This window comes from Solea senegalensis, linkage group LG2 (genome assembly GCF_019176455.1).
Source record: "Solea senegalensis isolate Sse05_10M linkage group LG2, IFAPA_SoseM_1, whole genome shotgun sequence".
Lineage (NCBI taxonomy): Eukaryota > Metazoa > Chordata > Actinopteri > Pleuronectiformes > Soleidae > Solea > Solea senegalensis.
In genome coordinates, this window is record NC_058022.1 from 15378758 (window position 1) to 15401445 (window position 22688).

Sequence of the window (22688 nt, forward strand, 5' to 3'; positions counted from 1 at the left end):
CACCTTTTCCTTATTTCTGTAAAACGCGTATCATATAACAATGACATTCACTCGTTCCAGCCAGCAGCATATTTACAACATCCAGCTTTAAAACCACGACCTCATGTAATGGGAGCGAAAAGGACATACCTCGTGCCAGCAAAGTTTGTTAGCTAGTTAGCTAGCTCCCACGACAATACATTATTTGCTAGCGCCGCAGCCGCCACTGCTTTCAGTGCGGAGATTTAACTAGGTAAGCCAACAGGAACGTAAAAAGGTTGTTTCGCTTAAAATGTACCTTCATGGTTCCATATTCACGTTCTGCCTCAGTCAAACTCCGCCAACCTAGTTGAGATGTGGACCGTGGACGTGGAGTTGTGTCTACACGTCCATGACCGCTGAAATGCGGGGCGGGGCTTTGACGTCATGCTCCGTATGCAGAGAAGGTTGCCAGATTCACTGATGTCACTCAATTACATTTTACTTGGAAATATCAACTAATTAAGCCAATGAACTGGTTTAGTGAAAATGACTTGGATGGAAGGATTCAATTTACATACAAAACTGAGGACCCATATTTACAAAGAATCACCAAGTAATGCACTACTATTTTAAAGTAAAAGCACCACATTTGTATTTTTCTGTAGAATTTATATAGATAATTGAAAAATAATTACAGGAGTAAAGTTATACTAACCTACACTTTTCAAGGTAACTAGTTACCTAAATCGTTCAAAGTAAAATTAGCTCACTACATTTTTAATACAGACATACAAATCCCAACTCAAGACCCAAGTTCAAATGTTGTTTTCTGCCTGATTATGAGATAAACATATCATTTATGATTTTGGTGGCCTGCAGAGTTCCCCCCACAATTCAACTTGTCCAAATGTTGACATATTCTTATGGCTGTTGAAACAAAATGAAGATTAGACACAAGTTGCAAAAAACATTGCATTTGTGGGATGAGCCCGGGGCACCGAATGATATCGATTCAAAGATGTTCCATCTTTATATGCAGTTGGATATGATGGACAATCCTGCCCCAGAGTTCAGATTCCGTGATGCCATAAAGCATAATCACAGCAATGCAGTCATACAGCCATTTTTCATAAATAACCCTAACACCGGCAGGTGCAGAGGCTGAAAATGCCATGTGCAGTTGTGACTCATTTGTCAGCGGACTACTGATGAGCTGAGAAACCTGCTCTAAAAACGTTCGTTCTCTATTACCTTGGGAGATTTCAAATGTGCTGTGAGAGCTTCTGCAGGACATTAATGTGTGAAGTCCATTTGGATATGAATAAACACAGTGTCTGCCAGCAGTGGCTTTTCTAACAGACACACTAAACTGTGCAAGCGAATGTACCTTGTGGCGCAAATTGCCAGGTCATTGCACAACTATTTGACCTACAAGAAGCATATAAAGCAATGATAAAGGGAATGATATTGTATTGACAGATAAATGCATTTTGCTTCTGTGTACAATCGGCTATCTGTCAGACCAGTGCACATCACTGGGGGCACACATATGACCTTCTTTTTTATTGCTCGTCTTTTATACTACACAGCATTGAGTCCGCCGAGGAATCTATGCCTAAATTAAAGTCAATAACTTTGTCTAACAGTAGTGACTTTGGAGAATAAATGTATAAAGTCAAACCGGTGGTGTGGTCGGGTCAGCGCAAATATGGAATTAGTTTTTTTAGAGTGTTGTGATAACGTGTGAGAACTCTATTTAGTGCTTCATAGATATGAAAAGGGAATCACATCCACTCTATTCCCTCTTTTATGACAGCTATCAAAAACACAAAGGCAGGTATTTATGCTTATGCAAATCAGAACAGCTCATAGTCCTCTTTCTTTGCAGATGAACAGAAAACAGACAAAAAAAGCAAAACAACAATGGCTCATGCTGCCACCAGCTTCCACAGATAGCTTTTCCTTGGCAGCAGATTTGAAAAGTATTCATTTTCTCTTCAGGACTGGCCCCTAGATGACTATTATGTAATGTGTAACAGCCCTTTAATCTTGTCTCATTTACTTTCACACATCACAGGATCATTTAAAGTGACCTTAAAAATAATGAGGACAGAGCACTGAGACAAACTTGAACAAGAGCGCATAAAAAATAAGCAGGGTTCTAATATTGTTAAACATTTATAGTTTCTGTCTGCCTTTCAGTTACTAGAATGAAATTATGAAATGTTGATGAAACACGGCAATAAATCAGGCCTCTGCATTTGAAGTTGTTGATGAAAACCGCTGCACATCCCCATGGACACTGTCCCTTGAATGAGAAATGTATTTGATTGATTTTATTTTTGCATTATTTATTAACAGACTTACTGTTTTGTTGCAGATCCGTGTCCTGGATTTACTATTACAGTATATGATCCTGTTGCTGATCTATTTTGGGGCATTGCAGATGTTGTAGTAGTGTCTGTGCCACGGCAACATATGAAATGTGTTGAACTGATAGCCAGTATTAAGGATGATGGTTTGTCTGCTCCAGTTATGGTTTCAACACTCATCGTCTCATCAATAAATCATTTCGGACCAAAGACAGTTTGCACTTAACCTACATATTCATGTTTGAATTAAACTTAATAATGCTGACCAGTATGAATATGACAGCAGTGCAAGCAAGTTCATTTTGTCAAGAGTATTCCGATGGAACATTGCATTACTATATTTACCTTCTGTTTAGTTTGTCCCATTAAATAAGATAAATGGATTTACATACAGAAGCTGAATATTCAGCTCTAATGGCAACAGATTAAAGCCAGAATTAGTCAGGCAATGTAATATGTGTTATATTGTGTTGTGTAAAGTGATTTAAATTATGCATAAAACCCGAAGCAGGTGCAAACACCCAGCATGGTTTTGTGAGAAATAAAGATTTATACTAAATTTTAATAGTTTACACACCATTTTCCACTTGAGTATCAGCTCTGCTCTTTCTCATTTGCATGCAAGGAACTCAACGGAGCAACCTAGGAGTGTTCAAAGTCAGTCTCCAGGTAATGGAGCAGCTTGAGATTTTACATCTCATCATCAGCGACGCGAGGTTTGATCATGTAGACTCAAATTGAGTGAAGAGTTCTGCATGTTTACAAATTCAGTGTTGGGATTTCTCATGGCAGGGGAATAATATTTCATCTTCAAAATGCTGTGTTTCTCCGTTCGTACCGTAGTCACATGAGCAAACTGTTGGATAAATTACCATTTTCATTATTTCAATCACCATTTTATTAAAAAAGGAAATCATATCAAGACACATTTACGCTGAAATTCTATATTGTATAAATATACATAAATATACACTGTATGTATAACTAGTTTTTACCTTTTTTTTTACAAATATTTACATTTTCAAGGAACATCTTAACCATTTTACAGTTTTTTTTTTTTTTAAAAGATCGTTGCAACCTCTGTTGCAGTAGCCACGGTGACAAACTTTGGACTGTGCTTGTGTTGTACGTCTCCTCCGGTAACAGTGTCAGGCTGTTGCTGAGGAAAGTAGGAAGGCAGCGTCCCGGTCCTGGAGAAGGTGTGCATGCTGCTCCTAGACTTTGGCACATTTGTGCCATAACCAGAGTCCTTCCAAGAGTGTGCATATCCATGATGATTGTTGAACACCGGCACCGCAGAGAAGCCAATTGTGTATGCGTTGTTTCTGGGGGTTCTGAAGCACTGTGATGGTATTGCACAGTACGTGCCTTGGCAATCCCCAGATAAGCTGTTAGCGGCGCTGGATGAACCTGATATAAGAGTGAAATAGATTAAAATAAGGATGAGAAATTGTTGATGCAGGTATTGCATTTCCGCCATTTATCATTTATGTCATTCTGGTGGATATTAAATGTTTCATTTCAGCTGCGTGTTAGTGTATATCAAAACTTAAACAAAGGAAATCTCACTTTTCAGCCCCGGTTGGAATGTACTGAAATTCTTCTGTCGTCCATCACCACTGATATCAGAGTCACTGTCATTGAAGTCACTGTCCCCTTTGCCACTGTCCTTCACGCTCAGCTGGTCATTGTTGCCGATGCCACTGCAAATACAATCGAAAGTTACAGAACATGCCACCACTGTAACACATTAGCTTGATTATTGATTTCACTTATGTGCATACAGCACAAGGCGTGTCTTTGTCATGTCTAACTTGGCTCCACAAAACTGACACGAGCAGCAAATTGCATGTGCGCATGTTAAGCACTCGCTCCGGTAAATGAGATTTAACTGTGAACTATTATCCTATCTGAGGAAAGATATCTGGTTGTCTTACCTCATTTGCAAGTAGTATTTGTCACCTTGCCACACAGACGTTGGTTGGAAATGCTTGGAGGGCAGGAACATCTAAGAGAACAAACAGAATGACAGCAGAGAGCTTAGTTTCCATTTCTGGCACAAAGATCAAGGTGGCACTTGGGAATGAGAACATCATATGCATATGAAAATAAAAAGATGAAAGAATACTGCAGCAGTTCACTCACCTTTGTCTCTGAGTCCCCACTCTTCTCCTCATACAGGCAGGAGTCATCATCCAGAGATGAGGAGGCCCTCTCGTGGAAGAAGCCTCTTTGACCTGTGTATATGTTTGGTTCTGTGGAGCCGAGCATCGGCATGGGCCTGCTGTCAAACACGCTGTGACACACTTCTCCCTTGGTGCTGCGGCTTCTTCCCCTTCGGCTCAGTTTGCATGTGACAATAACAACCACTATTGCAATCAGCAACAGTGCACAACCCCCACTGAGCATGATAATGGTAATTAGTGAGGCATCAAGGATGGAGCCTTCTTCATCACTTGACCGCAACACAATAACGACCTGGTCTTCAGTGGGTTCTGTGTCTGAGACAATGAATCGGAGAGTGGCGCTGGTAGAAAGTGGGGACCTGCCATTGTCACTCACACTGATTTTAATTTCCAGCACATCTCCAATTTCAGACATCAGCCATTGTTTTAAAGCAATTTCCCCAGTGTCTTTGTTCATTGTAAAAAGCTTTGGGTCACCTTGTACAATTTGGTAGGAGAGGTCACCATTTACTCCCTCATCGCCATCTTCAGCTGACACACGGAGGGCGAGGAAGCCAGCAGGAGCATTGAAAGGCAGAGGAATATCAGCAGAGTCATTCAGGAGGATGGGGAAGGTGAAATATGGATAGTTGTCATTCTGATCCACAACTCTAATCCTGATTGTTGATGTGCTTGAAAGAGAGGGGGAGCCATTGTCTTCTGCTTGGATTACAAGCTCAATCTGCTCAAGGGTTTCATAATCAAAAGACCTTAAAGTAAACAATGATCCCGAAAGTGAATCTATAGAAACATAAGTGGACACTAGGGATCCTCCCTCCACCTCTGAGTCAATGAGTTTGTAGGAGACTTTGGCATTTTTCCCCTGGTCAGCATCACGGGCAACAACAGTGGTTACATATGAACCTGGGATATTGTTTTCGAGCACGGAAACTTCATAGATTGACTTACTGAAGTGTGGGGGGTTGTCGTTCTCATCGATTACACGGATGGTGTAGTGTCGAACAGTTTTAAAAGGTGGACTTCCAAGGTCTTCTGCAACCACAGTCAGGTTGTACTCTGGGATCTTCTCTCTGTCTAAAGTCGTGGTGGTGATAATCATGAAAGTATCGCCATACGCCTGCTGCAGAGTGAAATGCTCGTGCCCGAGCAGGCTGGGGCGCACGTACCCGTTGGAGCCAGAGTCGCTGTCCGAGGTGCTGATCAGAGCCACGAAACTCTCCGCAGCTGCAGCTTCAGTGATGTAGGCGACTCCGTCACTGCCGGAGGTCATCGGTTTGATGCTGATTTCCGGTGCGTTGTCGTTCACGTCCACGACGTCTATGACAACTTTGCAGATGGACGGCACAGAGTTGGCGCCTAAGTCAGAGGCTTTGATGCTCAGTTCGTATGACTTCCTCTCCTCAAAATCAACCTGTGTCTTCAAGGTGACGTCGCCGGTATATGGGTCAACGTGGAAAAGACGCGCCGCTTCCGGTGACAAACGGTCTGCAAACGCATACATCACCTCGCCGTTGATGCCGTCGTCAGGGTCAAAGGCGTGCACTTTGAGAACCCGGTGACCAACCGGAGAGTCTTCATTCAACTCAACTTTCAGGGAACTGTGCTCAAATGTCGGGCTATTGTCATTGAAGTCGAGCACTTTGATGTGCACAGTCATAGACCCGGACTTTGCAGGCACTCCTCCATCAGATGCAGTGACTTGGATGGTGTAGGAGTCCTCCACCTCCCTGTCGAGTTCTCTCACCAGAACCAGTTCCGCAAACTTCACTCCATCATCTCTGTCGCGCACTTCAATGGCAAAATGACTGGAGGGGGAAATGTTGTAGCTCTGAATGTAGTGTTCACCCACGTCCTGGTCGAGGGCGAGCTGGAGTGGAAATCTCGAGTCCACTGGAACATTTTCTACTATCTCCAGATGTGTCTCATTGCGTGGGAAATGCGGAGAGTGATCGTTGATGTCTCTCACCTCGATCTCCACGTGGATGAGTTGGAACTTTTCTCGGGAGAAGGCCACAATGTCGAAGGCGACGTGACACCGCGGAGAGCTGCCGCAGAGCTGCTCTCGATCAATCGTTTCTGCAACACTCAGAAGTCCGTCAAGCTCCCTCATTTGAATCACAGAGGCGTTGTTTTCCTGCATGAAGCGGAACGACGTGTGTGGGTCATCAGCTGGATCGATCTTCAAATCCCGGGACAAGTTGCCAATCTCCGTTCCAGGTGCGTCTTCTTCATAGGTGAAATATTTCGTAGTTGTACACCGGACTGTGTGTAGAAATAAAGAAAGCACGACGCACACTCCAGCTGCTGCAAACTTCAGGAATCCCATCTTGAGGGACTAAAAAGTTAAGAGAATCATAAATGGTCCAAACACTTGTGGAGCGAGTGAAACAAATGTGTGTGTCAAGCTCTCTCTTTGCCGTGGACTATAAGGCCCAGTATATGCAAATGAGCAGCCACAACGACCAATGCCCTTTGAGTATAGGACACCAAATGGAAAACGTCTGTCTCCCGCAGCAAACTGCGAACTGTTTTTATTTGTTTTTTTTAAAAAATGCAAATGGTTGAGTAGATACACTGATTGTGAAGCTTTAATCAGGCTTATAACATTGTTGCTTGAATCAATCTGCACATGGCAATTAATTAACAACAGTGAGAGCACTGTATTATCCACGAGTCAAAGTCTGTCTGGAGAAAACTTGAGGGAGCAACTGAGTTTAGTCACCTAGTAAAAGGAGCTGTACTTGCAAAACAAATGCATATGACCACGTCAAAGTTGTAATTACAGCAAAACACAACAAAGGCCCACGTGTCAGAAACCATTAAAGACAATTGGTGCCAATGCAGTTTTTCTCAAACTTGTACACACTTCATTAAAATGACATGTGCATAGTATGATGTCTCGGACCAACTTAACTACTTTACTACCATTTCTGTTACACTTTCTTTCATTATTTTGAGTAGGAAAATCTACCATGTCTAAGATATGAGAGTAAATCTGAAATAAAATGTATTTATAAAAAAACAACAACTGATGGGTCCTCGAATAACTGACCTGATGTAGTTTTACTTTTCCATTCAAAGAGCAGAAGTAATCATCGCTGAGGTGCCGAGATTCTGCACCAAACCTTTTTAAGCAAGTAAAAGAACAGAGGCAGAGATAACGGCTTAAGAAACAAGAGACTTGATCATTTAGCAAGGCATCATATTTTGTAAGATTGTCATGTGTTTTCCATGTTCAATATTCTGCAAAGAAAAGATATGACACATGATATCCAGTGCGGTGTGGAGTAATGGTATAATATTAAATAAAATGAATGAATATCGTAAAGGGAGATCATTTATGCCAACAACTGAAAAAAGAATAGGCTGAAGGATGTAGCTTATGTTTGCCTATCCTGCACAATACAAGGAAAAACCAAGAAAATCAGAGATGTAGAAAAATACTACAATATTTATTCATCATTGAGTTCATTCCATAACTTTACCTCCAAAACTGACAAACATCTTTATTTAATATTTGTTCTCTCTTTAATCATTTCAAACATAAATGATCCTCGTAAATTATAATTCCGTTCGCTTAGTATAAAGAATGTCTGCATGCAAATAGGAAGCGTTTTATTCACCACACAAAACATTATCTCTAGTGTTTTAGAAAATGCAAATATATACATACAAGAAACAAATGTGGTACTTTAATGCTTATGTCAGTATTAACACCAGTGCATGAAAGGCAGGAGTAAGGGGAATAGGAAATACAATAAAAACATTTAGGCTTTTACAGTAGAATGCAAAATATGGACAAATAATGTGTAGAGTATTTCAATAATGCATTTTGCTATGGTCATATTCATTCATTATCTCCACAAGGAAAAGCAGAAGCCTTTCATTCTGTTGACCAGTCAGTGGAAGTCTCGTGTCACATTACATTTCTATGTAAGATAAGAGGTAATATTGGAAAAGTGTTGTGTCGGACACACTCAACGGTTGTTTATATATATAAATACAATTCTGTTCTCGAGTGGAAGACGACAACAATTTTGTGCTGCTATTGTTCTTTGGACATGGCACTGACCGCCATTCATTTGGGCAGCCTTAACAAGCATAATCCTTAATCTTTAACATACCCATTTAATGACTAATCCTAACCTTAACAAATCCACAATTCAAATCTTAGCCCTAAATTTGACCGGTTCCCCAGAAATGAGGTTCTGGCTCATTAGAAACTGTCTGTGACAAAATCAGTGCTTATGCCAGAAAAGAGCATAATACTCAGCAAATGCAATTACACACACATAGTCAATGCTCCCATAGCGACAACAAAAGAACATGACTCAACCAGACCTTTGTCAACCATATGGATGATTATCTTCTGCTGATTAAAAGGTGTCTGCAGCCCTTCAAAGGGCTCCTGACACCTCACGACAGTTTGGCTTAAATTTGTCTCAGACCCCCAAAGGGCGCATACAGGAAGGTGTTAAAAATCACACAATAAAGAGGCACATCAGGGTGTGATTCTGTGCAGTGAGAGGTTATAGGAGGCTCTTTTCTGGCATGCAGTGTTTATACAAGCTCGATTTTGCTTATATGCCAAATATGAAAATTGATTTCCTCTGTCAAATAATGGTGCCCGCTGTTTTTTTTTTTGTTTTTTTTTTCTGTCTAAACACAAGGCAGTGTTAACAAACAGAAGCTGCAGTACTTACACACACTATACTCTTGCTCTTGCATTATTTAGATTAGTTTGTTCTTAAAACTGCAAAGTCAACAAGTGGTTTTCCTATGATGAAGCCTGTAATATAGAATGTTTAAGTGTGTTAAAGGCTAAAGCAGTGAGTGAGGAAAAATTCAGTCTTTATTTGAACCCTTTTGTGAAAAACAAGGTCATGCTGAACACATGAACACTGAGCCAGACACGGATCAAACACAATACTTTTCTGCCACAACCAGACACACAACGCCTGCAGCATAACAATCCCATGCTGGCAGGGTGTTGAAATCCAGGATTTTATCGTGTGAGGAGTCAGGAGGTAATGCAGAATTATTAGCCAAATTAGTTGTTTGCCACTAAGAGGATTATGCCTTAATCTTATCAAATGTCTCACGCACTTACCGCTTTGTGCTGCAATGGTTTCCGTGGAACAACAAGTGCAGATAGAAACATTTCACTCTAAAATGAAAGCACCGACAGCATTGTTAAAGCTGCCGCTGTACAGGGAGTAACAAAATTATTTGTTTACTGTGATATGTATGGGGTGTACATAGTGCCTCAATAAAAATAAAACAACAAAAAACATCACCCAATCATCTCCTGAGAATTTTGCAATCAGCGCATCACTACAAGGTCACCAGAGGTCTGAACATGAACAAACCCCAGCTCACACGAGAGTGATACTTGTTTGTCACTTAAGTGAGGTGATTAATGCAGCTCACAGCTTGATTAAGACGTGTGTGGTGACAGTAAGAGCATTACAGACGATTAATGGGTTTGGCCATCTGTTTTCTCGCACTGAGATGATTTTTAATTAATGGTAAGAATATTGTGAAGAATGTCTTGGCAGTCAACAGCACAGTAATCACAATGATGGTCAGGAATCAGTCGGACGTCGGCCAGTGTCTGACATTGTCTGACATCGTCTGAAGGCCATTTGAAGATTGTTTCCTCCACTTCACACGTCACCAGGTAAGAAGGCAGGAAAAAGCATTTGGTGACAGTGGGAGCAGTAATCCTGGCATATGTGACTGGGAACAAATGTCTCAGAGGCCCACCTTTTGGATAACAGCCACCATGCCACCCACCACTAGAAAACTGCATTGTGGTTTATGTATTTATTATCTTTCTTTATTTTTCATAGTTTCCAGACAACCTTGTTTCGTTAGTTCTATTGTCATAATGCTCATTGTTTTACAGTCATGCTGACTGAAGTTGGACCGTTTCTCTGTTATTCCTTTTTAGCATTTTCAAAATATACAGCAACAATTAACAGGTGGAGTGAGAACAGTGGGGTTTTAATTATGAGTTGTGATTTTGACTGGTCATAAAATATTAACACCACATGCAAATAACATGAACAAAAACATAGACGCCAAGGGGAACCATGAAAAAAAAAATACAGTTATTTATATTGATAATGTACAAAATGGACAACGGAGACATGACACATAATGTCATTAATTCGTATTTGTAAAATGTTGTAGCTGTTACACCAAGTAGCATTTCGCTGTTGTGTCTTTAACCACCTGTGAATATTGTCACGCCCAAACATTCCAATATTTATCCTGTTGCCAAACACCAGAGCTGGTTCTATTCAACCGTAAAGGGAGATAGACTTGTATTTATGACACAAAATGGGAATGTATTACTTTTATATATAGGCACAGACCTTTTGCTTAAGACTGTGAACTGAGGCAGGCATTTTCAGGCCAACCCCTTATCAGTTTCCTCATCTCACTTTAACCTTAGGTGCTCTAATAAACTGGCGGTATACATGTCAGTGCTCTGGCCGTGAGGGTCATGTGGAGGGTTTAATCTTCAGCCATTTAGGCTGTCTGAAAGGCAGATAAAACAAGATTATCCTGTGCTTGGTACTAACCCTCGCTGAGACGAAAGGTTGGAAGCATGTGAGCAGCAGCTGTGGAGGTGCCAGTCAGAGTGGCCATTGGTCTCTGTTGCTTTTGGCACCTCCTGCAGCATCACAGACATAGATAACATTCCCCACCCCCCACCCCCACCCCAACCACAGCTCATTGTCATTGCTGTCCAAATGATTACAATTGGCCAAATGTTTAACATATTGTCCCTAATCACACTTAACATTTTGTCACGAAATGCCCCTGAACAGATTTTAGGGCCATATAAATCACACCGACACTTGTTGCCTTGATGTTATTAGGTCTCGTCTTTTCTTCCTGTTGCTTCTTCTATGCCTCAGTTCTGTAAGTAATGCAGTCAGATCATTTAAGGAAGGATTAAATCCCCTTTTTGTTCATCGCAAAGATGCTGAATATATAGGGGCATGTGAGGGGCAACTTAAAAAAATCAATTATGGAAACAAATCTGTAACATGAGAACGTCATATAACATCTAACTATTTTATGATAGATTCATTAGTGTAAAGCATGAATAATACAGGATCTCCCTGTAATTAGATCTCAGTGGACTTCACATTTTAAACAAATCCAGAACATTAATATGAATGCCATGTTAACACATTCCAGGGTTTCGTCATGTTGGCAACAAAAGGCTGAGTCTATTAAGAAATTTGGGAAGACAGATTTTGTTGTTTAAATCTCTTAAAAGCCGAGGCAGATCAAAAGAGGCATTAGTATTCAGAGACAAATCATGTTTGGCTGAGATTCCTCTACCCCCACTCAACTCCTACCATTCCCCACTGTGTAACTAATACTCGCTGCCTGAGAACGATTGGAACAACAGTTGCTAACTGCACCTCATCATGCATACACATCTCTGAATAAGCTTTGACCATATGTGCAAACAGGTATATCAATGTTGCATCAAATATTTCTCATTCTAATCTAACTGAGTTCAAAATCTTCAAGATCTTATCTCACTGCCATTAGCAAAAATAAAAAAAATGCCTGCCACAGAATCATAAAACCAAACAAAGCAAAACAGGTTTCAGGAAAGAGTCCAGTCATTTCAAAATGGGGAGTCCACCCTACAGGTTCTGATGGAAAACAGGGATGAGAGTGCCATCTGCAGGCTGAAGCTTTGTCATGGTAACATGGTGAACACAATTTTCTCTCCATACAACACAGATCCTCAGCTCTCACAAAAATAATATCATTTCACAAACTGCAGGGGGGGAAAAAATGGTTTAATAGGCTATTTAGAGCAGAGCATAAATCTCAAATAAAACCAAAGAAGTGGTTTCTATTTGAAATCTGCTCTCCTCCCTGCACACACGCACACAGTGTGGACTTGGTGAGTGCTTTAGTGTTTCTGATGGTGAAGGAACCACTATAGGTTTCAATCCAATTATGATGACGACTCCAAATTTCATGCTTCATATTGAATTTTGTCGCCTTAAGCGACATGGATGAGGGCCACAAAAGATCAGCAGGCCTGCGCATTAACCTCCGAGCGATATTCTGTCTGTGATGATTGCAGGCACATATTTGACTTGACATATCCCTATCCAACTTTCACTTTGATTTCCATTCTCCACGTCACCGCTGAGCTGGTCACAGTAGATACAGCACCTCTGAAAATATCCTTGTTTTAGTGCATGTGCAGTGAGGACGGACACTCTTGCTCCCCGTATTCCCGTGGCCTGTTGGCTGCTACTATATCAGGTGAGATAAATACAAATTTGCCTGTTAGTCCAGGCTGTGAATAAATTTGATCCTCTCCAGGTTGGTTATGGTACTCAAAGCAGGGAAGATTAAGTATAGCCTTTTTGCTTGTGTGTGTACGTGTGTGTACGTGTGTGTGTGTGTGTCAGTGCTAATGCGTGCCTTTTCAAGGACCAGGTCCCTCTCCTCCTCCTCCTCCTCCTCCTTGAATATATTTCACATCTCCATATTGCCATCCTAGAATGTCGCCTCCTTGAAGCAATTTCCTCTCAGCCATTATCTGATGGGTAAGAACTGTTTCCCATTGGCAGGTGCAGATGACACTTGGGCTGGGCAGGATCTGGCTGTTAAACGTAGGACTGGCTCCTTACCAAGCTCCAGTCTGCCTAGTCCTGACAGCCCCCACAGGGCTGGCCACTGGGGGCGGACTGTTGGTCCAACTGGCCACTGAGGGGTGTAATCACTCCCTCTGACATATTTGGCACAAGCTACCCATTTGCTCGACAACAGAAAGGCCTGTGTAAATGACTTGCTTAATCCTGTTACGCCAGGAGATGGCAACATTGAGATGGGAGAATGGAATTTGAAACACTTCAGCACTATAATTGTTTGTATGATATAAGAGGCAGAGGAAAGTAAATAAAGATTTAAGAGCCATGACAATTTCTTTTAAAAACACTGCAATCTAACACAGTGGCAGAGTATTTCAATTTAATGGCTCTCTGTTGTTTTGTATTAAACGGTTCTCAGGGAGAGCAAAAGGAGGTACAATATAAAATATGACAAGAAGCCAGACTGTACAGTGGAAATATTACAGCAATAAGTAAACACGGCCTACATAAGCTTCAGAAATATAGCCATTAAGCAGCTGGGTATATCATTTAACTGCATTATGTTTGACAGTGGGTGAACACAAGCAGCAAATACACTGTACACTGTGTATTAAAGGTTCAAAGATTCAGTTGCGAGAAAACAGTTTATTTTCCACCTTTACTTGGAAAGAATTTGCAAATAAGAATGCAAAATTGCAACAAAGGCTCTTAAGAGGATGTGTGCAGTTTGTGTATTGTGTGTGCGCGTGTGTACGCAACATGTGCACGGAAGGAACAGAGAGATAGATTTATGTTGAGGGGCATCAGCTTAGAGGATGTTTTGTTTCCCCACTGTGTGCCGAGTGCAGAGGGGAGTTAAGGGATTCCAATCTGGTCGTCAAGTCCTGCAGTGCAAAGAATGCTAGGAGTGTGCTTGGTGATAGCGGACTCCATTACTGGGCTGAGTCTCAGGGTAGTCTGCCATTGTGCTGGCAAGCAAGGAGGTTAATCAGATCCTAGCTCCATTATGAATGCTTGCTTTTTCTAAAGGGCTCTATGAATAGAATACTGTAAGCTCTCATAAAAAAAAAAAACTGAATCTGGGCTCTGTGCTTTTACTGAACAAGGCCTGATAAAGAATAGTGTTGGTGTATATTTGAAGAGGTTCACATCCTCCAGAGAAAAACCAAATTAGTGTTTTATGGGAGCCTAGTTATTAATTATCAGAGATTAAGAAACTCTCATTCCAGCTCTGCAGCGATGTTCCCCATGTCTGCTTTGTTTGCTTTAAAGGGCAGATTAGCTTAATTGATTTTTCTAAGTCATAAATTAATTTCATATTGTGAGTCAATGACATGCGCTTGGACAAAGTGATTAGTATTTTATCAGCCTCCCCTCATTTAAGTTACTAAACATTCTATTTAGCCAGTCTTTTGTTTAAGCCAAGGACTTTAATTCATTTATGAGTTATCGAATGCTTCTTCTTCTTTTACATCTTGTAGCAGTTGATAACTTAGGATGGCAGTTGAAGCCTAACAGGGATTCATGTTAACCCTTCACACACACACACACATGACCAGTGGAGGTTTGTGGAGGGTCATTAGACATGGTTGAGTAGAAGGTGGCACCGACTTGATAACAACACAGACATGCCTCTTCTCACACTTGCGGCCATAAATCTCCCAGATTAGGAGTTTGTTGAATGGTGCTGCTTGTCTGATGGTTCTGCAGATTTATGTTGATTTACCCAATGCCCTACATGCTTTATATTTCATGGTTTAAAACACACATGATCATAATGAACAATGACAACATATATGTATATATATATATATATATATATATATATATATATATATATATATATATATATATATATATATATATATATATATACATATATATATAATACTGCTTTGAAAAGTTTAACAAATGTGTTTTTGTCATATTCACTCTTGTTTTTCTGACGCTCTTAAAATACAATTTGAAAGGTACCCTATAAATAAAGGAGTGTTGTAGGAGCCAGTATTGAGTTAATTTAGTTTAGAGTTAGTTTAAACGATTAATGCAGGATTACAGGTTACAGTTAAAGTAGTTAACCGTTGGCCTTAAGCCTTTGGCGTAAATACACTTATGGAAAGGGTGGCTTTGTGGACCTTTGATGTTAAGTTTTTGGACCATGGTGTTACTGTTAAATCTATAAATCGTCGTTCTCAAGTTGGAATATCAAGGAAATAGTTCTATGTGTTGGAGATGTAACCTGAGGGTACGGCAAGTGGAAATAAATGTGCAAACCATTTACATGTCTCTTCCTTGCCTCGGCGATTGAGGAATTGATACAGTACCAATGAGTCAACGACTTCGGGTGGCGTTGGAATTAAGCTTTTTTTTTCATTTGGGAGGGGGATTGAAAAATATTCGCCATGAATCGTATAATAATCGTACTCGTAATGTAGTGCGTCTGAGTAGAAAAGTCACCGAGGAGGACAATATGAGACCCAGCTTTGGGAGTTAGACAAACCACAGTTTGCCACCAAGACCATAGCGCTAACTGTGATTTACAGAGTAATAAAAGTACACCTAATAGGACAGTTCACATTTCAGGCAATTTGTACAGAATCAGATTTCTTTGTGGAGTCTCAGAGGCTAAAATTCGATGTAGCTTTGCAGAACAACAGAGCACTTATCTGGGGGAAAGGTGTTAACGGCCTAGACTGTCCTATTCTCCGGGAAAAAAAAAGGTACTGAAGATGAAGTGAGATGGAAAATCTAATTTCCATAACTGGGAAAACAGTCTGTCTGAAGTTATTGTGTGTGTGCGTCTGTGTGAATTGTCAGAGCAATCACAGTTGAGCCACAGCAAGGGCAGGAAGGGGGGATGGTGGTGGTGATGGGGTTGTGTGAGCAGGGCTGTGCACTCTCTCCTAAAATATGTGGAGATGAACTTCAACAATATTGTGCTTACACACACACACACACAAACGCACGCAGTAGACACACACAGATACAGGGATGCACAAACAGTGCTTAGTCTCAGAGGAGCAGACAGTGAGCACATTATGCAAACAGAGGCTTTGTGTGTATGCTACTGAATGTGTGTGTGTGCAGCGGAGAGAAATTAAACTGATTAAAAATCAGGGGGAGAAAAAAAAAAAATCACAAACTGTTAGATGGATCTCCTAGGGGCTAATTAGCATGTTGAATTGTGAGCCAAATCAGGAAATGTAGGTACGCTCAGATTTTTCTGTTTTCCCCGAATCCATTTAAATGTTGGACATGTTTACGTTTGAAATTCAAACCACTGCTGCACAGGAGCAACAGAAATGTGATCTGCATTTGTGTAAGTTTTTTTTTTTTTCTTCTCGTCTGCATGATTTATTTTCCTGCTGTAGCGAAGCTGAATAATGTAATGCAAGGCTCCTGTGTACTTGGGTTACGAGTTATAGAACTTGCAATTGTGTGAAGTTAATATGTAGAATGAGCATCAGTGGTAAGTCAGTCTGTAAGAATTAGATCAACTATCACGTTGAATCCCAGGTGACAGCAGAACATTTTGCTGCTGAAGGAGCAGGAAATTAACTATTGTTAGTTTCTTTTTTCCATTGTAAGTTACACAATAGAAGGAGTAAAAGAGACCACAGCAGCAAAATGAAATGACCCTTCTCACAAAATGGAATAAACATTTAATTTCAGCCAAAGATTAGACTATCGCGGGATGTTTTGTCCTTGACTATAACCCAAGCCCTGAGGATATTAGTTCAAGGGAGAGTATAAAGATATGCACAACAGCCAAATTTGTTCACCGTATAAAAGGAAAATCTAAACAGTTTCCCTACTTTTCAATCTATCTTTCATAAACTTAATTTTTTATGCTCCTGCTATTAGCACCAACAGCCAGACGCCAGTCTATATGAATATATTCAACCACACTCAAAGGCAGGTAACAGAAGGAGATCTGTTTTATGCTTTGAGCACATGGCAGATTTCCAGTTTAATATTCAAACCATCTTTCTACACTGTAAAAGCTCTCAGTACACAACAGCGGGACTTGTTGATTCCGCCTGTAATCACTCATATTAACCGAGCGATTGTGCTCATAGGTTGGAGAGCCGTGAATCAATTGCAGACATTTATTGCGCAGTCGTGTAAGCGCTGATGAGGAAGATTAGCAACTTTCATACGTAAGCCAAATTCATTTTTGTGATACACAAACTGAGCCCCGGTTGGAACATGGGTCTTTCTGCATGGAGTTTGCATGTTCTCCCTCTGTGTGTGTGTGCGTGTGTGTTTTCTCCGGGTTCTCCGGCTTCCTCCCACAACAAAATCATGCAATATGGGGATTAGGTAAATTGGACACTCTGAATTGACCATAGGTGGTGAAATGTCCAGGGTGTGACCCCACCTTTTGCCCTATGTCAGCTGAGATTGGCACAGCGCCCCATTGTGGAGGATAAAGCAGTAGAAAATGGATGGATGGATATACAAACTGAATACATGTGTAGATTATTATGTTTTATCTCAGAAATAGATTTGCCAACACAGCAGCATATAAGAAAGAGTGAAAAGCAAACTACACCCAGTATTTTTTAAAACACTAAGCTCTGGTGCTGCAGCATGTGGTTTGGTTGCTATTTCCAGAAAAAAAAATCAGATCATTTCAAAAAGTGATTTCATTGGCTGCCTCGGTCCTTGCTGCGAGCTGGTGTCTCTGGTTTAAGCTGAATGGCCAGCAGGGCACACATGCACCGGGTCAGCAGAGCACACCTGTGCCTAATTAACCTTTGTGTGTCTGCGTCTGCACGTGTTGGAGCGAAGAGAAAGCTCCGGCTCAAACCAGGGACAGAGAACAAGGCTGCTGCTAATGGAAACACTTAACCCCATGAGAGTGACTTTGAGTTGAAATCAACTCGACGAGGAGCACAGATTTAAACATTATTAGGTTGTGCACAGCAACCATTGTGCAGCCTGCACTTAATATCCCCAAAACCTATACATTTATTTGTAAATGAACACACAAACACTCAAATGGCCGACTGAGCAGCAGTTTTTTTTTTTGATCGGGTGAAAAGACGCCATCTTCAAGAAAAGAGGGTGGAAAAGAAAAAGGAGACAAAGACAGCGAGAGGAGGCTTTTTCGAGTCAAAAGTGTGACCCAAATTTATCACCACACGTCCTTTCCGCCTGCTGAACTGTCGAGTGCCACACCTAAATGCAAACTGTCCTCAGTGTACCCACACTCTCCCACCAGCAAACCCCAACAGAAGAGCTACCCTTAAAGTATTTCAGACCCAGTGCGAACAAAACAAACAAATAAATAAATAAATGATTAAAACGCTTAAAAAGAAAAGATCTCATAGATAATAATTTGTGCTTGGCTGGGAAAAACAAGACACTGACAGTTAGATAGGAGTACAGCATGAAAGTAAATTATTTCGCATGCCCTCTGGCTTGTATATACTGACTGTTTCACAGGTCTGCACGTCCTTAGGGCGCAGGATCCAGTCTCAATGAATTACACAGAAACCAAAGCAAATAGCCAACTAAAAACACAACACATCGAATATAATCCGCGGCTGAGCTCTTCATCTGCTCGTCTTTAAAGTGTTAGGTTCCTCTTAACAAAAGAAATATTCATGTTAAATAATCGTAAATAATCTTTGACAAGGTGCCACAGTAAACAAGTGCTTAAGCTGTTGCCATGTACGTATACTGGGTGATTTGTGGAAAACTGACTTCCTTCAGAAAGAAAACACAAAGCTTTGATTTTCAGATTCATGTAACATCCCGCAGTATTTACTCTCACACAGTGAGCGTCGTTCACCTTTACTTCAAAACTGCTGGCAAATGAAGCCAAATGTGTCTGCACAATGCTGAAAACACTAGAAGTTGAAAGGGAAGTTTGTTTATCGCGGATTTTTAATCCCCGGACTGAACATAGACACTGTCATTTAGGTCGGTGAGGTACCTTGTGCCACAAATGCTTAAAAATGCACTGCAGATGAACATTAAACATTAAATTCCAGTTTGATGTTTTTAAAAAAAAATGGCCTTGTCTTAAATGAAAACGTAACTATACATGTGCTGATGATTGACTTGAAATGAAAGTATTAGTGCTATGAGCAGGTTTCATGAATGGAGAGATAGACCTCTCATAGGCACCGTGCAGTCACTCCTGTTTGGCTTTGTGAAATGCCATTTTGTTGAAATACTTGTTTTTCCTACCTGTATACACTCAGATAAGTGTCACAGCCTGACAAATCAAGCAGAGAACTCTCTTGTCAGCCTAAATCACTTCCTCTGATGCTCCCTCATGTTCAGAGCCTTGGTCTTGGCTTCGTGTTTCCATACAAACTGCTGCGCACAGCTAGACTTTGTGTGCAATCTGTGTGGTTTGCCGAGGCTATGCGGACACACTCAGACATACAAAATCGATCGCATGCAACACATAGTCGGTGCAAATGTTGATAGAGTAGTCAAACCAGACTGGAGCAACAGCTGCAAAAAACTCAATGTCTGCTTGCCCTCCGATGTTTTCCCTCGTAGCTTTTTTTTTTGAAGAGCACGCAAATCTTCTCAACACCGAAAGACATTTCAAATAAATTCTTCATAGGCCTGTCAAAGCGCCTTTCGTCTTCCTTCAACACCAGCAAGAGACTACCGTGATCTACTATGAAATGGCCTCATTGTGCAGGGCATCAAAGATTCTCCCGCTCCATCGCCGGGTGTGCTCTGAACTGTGAATTTCAGATTCAGACAGCCCCAAAGCCCAAGGCCATGAGCCGCTAGCACTGCTGAAGCACTCTGTTGCTTTACACATCTGAAATTGGCTGACATGTTTAAGTTTGCCGTACCTTTGCTCGAGCTTTCATGATTGCACCGTGGAAACCACGCAAAGCCAAGCGAATGCAGGACCTACATGTGTCAGGGCAATAACTTCTCGCCTCTTCTTTAATCGAAGTCTGTTTTTTTCCCCCAGAATTAAACCTCATTTTTATGAGGTTTATAGTGTACACAGAAAGGATGTTCGACACATCAGCATGTAATGTGGTAATCTGAGAGAGGATATGTGACGGATAGTTTTCCATTTGGTCTCAAATGGCACTGTAATCCCTTAATATCTTACCAATAACTATTAAGGATTTAATGTCACTTGCACTCTGTTGGTGTTTGAGCTGATCCTTTCATGGTTATCCTGAACCAGGACACAGCTGAGACTGACTGAGCCCATGAAATCTTTAAAGTCTCCTCTCAGGAGTCACAGAATCAGCCAAGCAGAGACAGAATGTTGAGAGCGTTCAGAGTTCAGAGGGTTGTATGACGCGGTGACCATTTTTGACCTTCGTCTGCAAGTGTATCCACGTCAACTTATCCCCTACCGACCTTTGTTTGTTTGAGAACGAGGTAACACTCAAGTGCAACACTGCAAATAACAGTAGGTGTTTAAAAAAAAATCTTGCATCTGGCTTCTTAAACTCACTTCATTGCTGTTACGGCGGATGAAGCGTTCTCAGCCAAGTTGAAGATTAACGTCAGAAACAGTGTGAAAAACATCAAACCATCTGAGAGATGTGTGTGGGGGGAGGGAGGGAGAGGGGGGTTTGCTCCACATTGTAAGTCTCCTCAAAAATACCCCAGTTAATTTTTCATGGTTGTACCTTTTAAGAGACTTGTCAGTTTGATTTAATGTTGGCCTGACAGTTATTGGTTTTTGGTGTTTACCTCTTATCACTTCAGAAAACTGGAGAAGCCAATTTATACTCTGGATGCACATAACACCGCATCAAAAATTAAGATCTTGACGCCCTAGAAAGATTATAAAAGCTTTCTATAATGCCGCTCTGTGTGTAATTGGTGAAGCTCTTTGTGTGTGCGAGTGTGCGTTTGGAGGAGATGGCACGGGCTTTTAAGATTTATCAGTATTTTCTCTATTCCGTGAGTGACACACCGTCACACAGCACAGAGTCATTTCTAATGCCCCCGTTTTTCTTCCTTCAGCCTCATCTGCAGCTCCACTCACTCACTCACTCACTGAACCGCAGACAGTTTGCATCTGGATGATGAAAGTGCAGCCTTCCTGTTGGTTTTAAACTCCCATTACTGACGCCAACAGTTCCCTTTTGTCAAGTAAGAATTTTACATAACAAAAACAATCAAGTTGCAGCAAGTGCTCATTGACACGAACGCCGGCACATACAGCACATTTTTCAAAGGACACATTACAGTGGTGAAATTGTCTCAAGTGGTTCTTGAGATTTGAAGTGGAAGAAGAGAGGATTGATGTTTGTGCTGCAAGCTCCTGAGTAGAACTGGCCGAGGGTCTAATCAGAGACCAACAACACACAAACCCCTCCATGGCTGCCGCCCCTCCCTCCCTCCACACAACCATAGGATTTTCTCTCACTATTCAGCGTCTGATAGATGAGCCTCTCTTTGTATTTCAACCATGTACTTTCTTAAATCTGAAAAGCCAATTCATCTTGGGCAAACGCACGAGGAGGAGGGCAGTAAAGGGAGAACTTCAAAAGTCATTTTTCTCCTCAAGTGTCATTCACGAGTTTTTCGAGGCACCCCGTTTGCCTCTCCTTTATTAATTGTGGTCAACTAACGCCATATCACGACTACAACTCCAGCTGGAGGCATTGTACACCACACCACACCACTCCATTGTCTCCATGTTCATATAGGAGTTCACAGACGAGGAACAATCTGCACAAAAAGGTTCGTCGGGCAAAGATATCACGGCGGAAACGTTGTTGGAATGTATTAAACTTTTGCTTTTCAGGTACAGTGCTTATCTGAGCAAAGAAGTTTATCAATGCTTGCTGTCAAATAGAATTTCAGCATTTAGCCAGCCAGACAAATAGCCAGCGTAATAAATCATCCATTTTTTTTGTGTAGCGGTGCATGAGAGCGGCTCCCGTGTGGACAGGCTGTTTGAAGTTAAGGCACTTCCATTACACGTGTGTCAACAACCTGTACAAAGTTTAATGGTCCTGTAGAAAACTCTTTTTTTTTTTACACTTCCAGCAGTCAAACGAAAGCATCACCATCACCCCCCCAACAAAAAAAAGATTTTTTTTTTTCAGCCAGAAATACATTATACACCAGAACATCTTTTTTGTGTAAATCACATAGTGTCTCACTGAGCCCATGTGTTGAGAGAGAAAAAACGGTGTCATGTTTAATTAGCAAATTCTCACAGTGAATGTGGACACCTTGTTGACACATCCATTCCACATGAGCTATCGCTGATTCCTTTGAATGCAATTTACATAATTATTCCTCATCCAGGCTCGTGAACTGCACGCCTCAAACATCATGTTGCTCGCAGCAAAACAGCATGAGGAGAAACAGCCATATTAATGCTCGCGGCAAGAAAGTGCTAAATGTTGGAGAGGCTTCTTCCATCCACATTGTATGAGACATGAAGGTCTCACTGCATGACAGATACCCCCAACCCCCTCATATGACACACACACACACACACACACACACACAACATAACACTGCCTGCTCTTAAAACATACACACAAAGAGAGAAAATC

At 41.2% G+C, this 22688-nt stretch overlaps 1 protein-coding gene across 1 annotated transcript; it reads right to left on the reverse strand.

Annotated features, from left to right (window-relative positions):
- Positions 1–3351: 3351 nt before the first annotated feature.
- pcdh8 (protocadherin 8) lies at positions 3352–6973 on the reverse strand. Its single transcript, XM_044051698.1, has 4 exons — positions 4479–6973; positions 4271–4341; positions 3903–4036; positions 3352–3743 (listed from the first exon to the last, which is right to left on the reverse strand). The coding sequence occupies exons 1-4, from the start codon at positions 6843–6845 to the stop codon at positions 3394–3396; spliced, it is 2922 nt and encodes a 973-aa protein (XP_043907633.1). The 5' UTR covers positions 6846–6973; the 3' UTR covers positions 3352–3393.
- Positions 6974–22688: the final 15715 nt, after the last annotated feature.

Coding starts and splice junctions, on each gene's coding strand:
- pcdh8 (XM_044051698.1), bottom strand. CDS start 6,845: ATGGGATTCCTGAAGTTTGCAGCAGCTGGAGTGTGCGTCGTGCTTTCT. Junction 4,342..4,478: donor GTGGGGACTCAGAGACAAAG/GTGAGTGAACTG, acceptor TTGTTCTCTTAG/ATGTTCCTGCCCTCCAAGCA. Junction 3,744..3,902: donor ATTCCAACCGGGGCTGAAAA/GTGAGATTTCCT, acceptor CTCTTATATCAG/GTTCATCCAGCGCCGCTAAC.